General features: G+C 65.5%; 1 protein-coding gene across 1 annotated transcript; it reads left to right on the plus strand.

Moving 5' to 3' along the window:
* The first annotated feature begins 277 nt into the window (after positions 1 to 277).
* Positions 278 to 2416, plus strand: CCDC177 (coiled-coil domain containing 177). The gene has a single exon (XM_074232082.1). It carries the CDS (start codon positions 278 to 280, stop codon positions 2414 to 2416), a length of 2139 nt encoding a protein of 712 aa, XP_074088183.1.
* Positions 2417 to 2878: the final 462 nt, after the last annotated feature.

A 2878-nucleotide genomic window follows, 5' to 3' on the forward strand; every position in this document is an offset into this window, starting at 1 on the left:
CCATTTAACTGTCTTGAAAAGGAATGAAAGCAGTAAGCTCTCCATAACTAGGGGTCTAACTAAAGAAGGTAAATGATATATTGTCTAGTAGTCGTAATTCAGTAGGATTCATATTTTGGGCTGGGATTGGACTAGGTAAACTTTGATGTTCCTTCTAGTTCTTCAATTTTTTAAAGTCATCGCTTTCTGTCGATCTATTAGAATTTAAAAAAAAAAAAACCTAATAATTCTCCCCTTGACTTCCACAGCTGCTCCACGAATTGGGGACGGCTGAACCATGGTGGACCCTGTGCCGGAGGAGGAGGAGGAAAAGGCAGGAGCCGAGCCAAGCAGCGCCGGAGAAGATGGAGCAGCTGCATCCGCATCCTCCATCCCAACTGGTGCCCAACAACTGCCCACGGCAACGTCTTCTGCCCCCGCAGGTGTCCCCGGCAAAGCTGAGAGCCTGGCAAGCTTCAGGGAAGGCCGGCCTCGGGAACAGTCGCCTATGCTGCACCTCGACCTGTTCAACTTTGACTGTCCCGAAGCCGAGGGCAGCCGCTATGTCCTGACCAGCCCCCGCTCCCTGGAGGCCTGTGCCAGGTGCGCGGTTAAGCCCGTGGAGCTGCTGCCTCGGGCTCTGGCTGATCTGGTGCGCGAGGCGCCAGGCCGCTCCATGCGGGTGGCTACGGGACTCTACGAGGCCTACGAGGCCGAACGCCTAGCCAAGCTACAGCAGTGTCGGGCCGAGCGCGAACGCATCATCAAGGCGGAAAAACGCCGCCTCTTTACGCCCCTGGGCTCCACCGCCTCAGTTCCGGCCGCAGGCGCCGGCCCCGCCGCGGGCCCGGGCAGCAGCAGCAGCTGCAGCAGCAGCGCCAGCCTCCCCGCTTCACCCGCCCCTCGGGCTCCCCGAACTCCGCGCGCTCCCCGCAAATCCTCGTCGTCGCCCTCGCCGGCTCGGACCAACCCCCCTGCAGCGGCTTCCCAAAGAGGCAAAAAGAGCCACTCGCTCGACTCGCTGTCGCGCCGGCGAGAAGGCGCCCTCAGCTCGGAATCCGGCGCCTCCTCTTCCTCCTACAGCGGGGACAGCCTGAGAGAGCCCTGGCTGCCCGGCAGTCCGGCCCCCGGGGGCCACGGGCCCAGGGCTGCCGCCTCAGCCTCCGATGCCCAGGCTCGGCCGGCGGCCCTCCCCTTGGCGCCCTTGTCGGGGCGCAGCTTCAGCCTGAGCGACCTGTGCCACTCGCCGCAGACCGCTCGCCACGTGGAGAGGATCGTGCGCCAGGTGCGGGAGGAGAAGGGCCTCCGCGGGTTGCCCGAGCGCGACCGAAAGATCGCCGCCCTCATGCTGGCCCGGCACCAAGAAGAGGAGCTGCTGCGTGAGCAGCAGGCGCTGGCCCACGGCCAGTGGGAGCTGCAGCGGGCCAGGGCCGCGCAGCAGCGGGAAAGGGAAGAGAAGGAGAAGCAGCGGGCCCTGGCGCAGTGCCGCCAGGCCTGGGCGGCCCAGATGGAGGAGCGCCTGGGGAGGCTGGGCCGCGAGGAGCGCAAGGCGGCCCGGCGGCTGCGGAGCCAGTGCGCGCGAGGGGAGGAGCAGCGCCTGGAGCTGGTGGAGAGGCAGGGCCAGCTCCGGCTGGAGCGCGTCCAGCGGGCCTCCCTGGAAGACCGGATGCGCAAGCTGCAGCAGGAGAACAACCTCAAGCTGTGGGAGGAAGGGCGGCAGCGGGAGCGGGAGCGGGCCGAGCGCGCCCGGCGCGAGCGGGCCGAGCGGGCGGCCCGCGCCAAACGGAAGCAGGATGCTTCGGCCCAGAGGGAGAAGCAGCAGCTGAGCCGGGCCGAGCGCGCGCACCACGAGGCGCTGCTCCAGGGGCTGGCCCGCAAAGAGCGGAAGGAGCAAGAGGGCCTGCGGCTGTCGCTGGAGGCCAGCCTGGAGCGGGCGCAGGAGAACTACGAGCAGCTGCTGGAGCAGCGAAGCCGGCACCTGAGGGAGAGGGCGCGGAGGGAAGAAATGCAGGGCCGGCGGGCCAAGGAGGTGGCCGAGCGCAAGGACAGAGAACACCGAGAGCACCTGGCAGCGCTGGCCAAGGCGGGAGAGCAGCGCATGCAGCACGCGGCGCAGGCCGTGACGGAGGCGGTGCAGCTGAAGGCCCGGCGGGTGGGCCAGAGCCGGCTCGAGAAGGAGCGCGCGCAGCGCGCCAACAAGGAGAAGGTGGACCGCGAGGAGCACAGCCGCCGGCGCGAGCTGCAGCAGGCCATCGAGCGCAAGTGCGAGCGCAGCGAGCGCCTGTCCCGAGAGCGGCGCAGCGCCCTGGAGAACGCGCGCTCCAGCGCCCGGGCCTCCTTCCACGTCCGAGAGAAGGTGCGCGAGGAGATCAACACGCGCACCTTTGACCGCATGGCGCTGGAAGCCAAGCTCCACGCCAGCCTGGGCAAGAAATGAGGCGGCTTTGCAAGGAAGGGCCCCCCCCGGGGCCGCCTGCGCCCCCCCCCCTCCACGCCTGCGGCCCCGTCTTTGGCTTTGCAGGGAGATGGCTGGAAGGGAGTGCAGCGCAACGACTTCCCCTGCCTCTCCCCACCCAGGGCGAGGTGCACCCAGGAAGAATACACAGAACTTGCCCGAGAGTCCACGCTTGGTTTCTAGGAACTACATTTCTTTGGGACCTGAGAAACACACTTTCGTGTGTGTTCGACAGAGTAGATTCAGGACTGGCTCTCACCTGAGTTTTACTTTTCCATAAACCTTACCAAGCCTCCCTTGGCCTTTGGGGGCCGAGTTCTACGGAATAAGCAGAGAGAGGAGCTGGGGAGAAAGGGTATTTATTCTAGTGTCGGCCGGGTTATTCTATCACTTTCCAGATGATAGCACAAAAATTACTTGCAACACCTGCCTTTCCCCTCCCCC

The sequence above is a fragment of the Macrotis lagotis genome, chromosome 4, assembly GCF_037893015.1.
Source record: "Macrotis lagotis isolate mMagLag1 chromosome 4, bilby.v1.9.chrom.fasta, whole genome shotgun sequence".
Taxonomy (NCBI): Eukaryota; Metazoa; Chordata; class Mammalia; order Peramelemorphia; family Peramelidae; genus Macrotis; species Macrotis lagotis.

Coding starts and splice junctions, on each gene's coding strand:
- CCDC177 (XM_074232082.1), top strand. CDS start 278: ATGGTGGACCCTGTGCCGGAGGAGGAGGAGGAAAAGGCAGGAGCCGAG.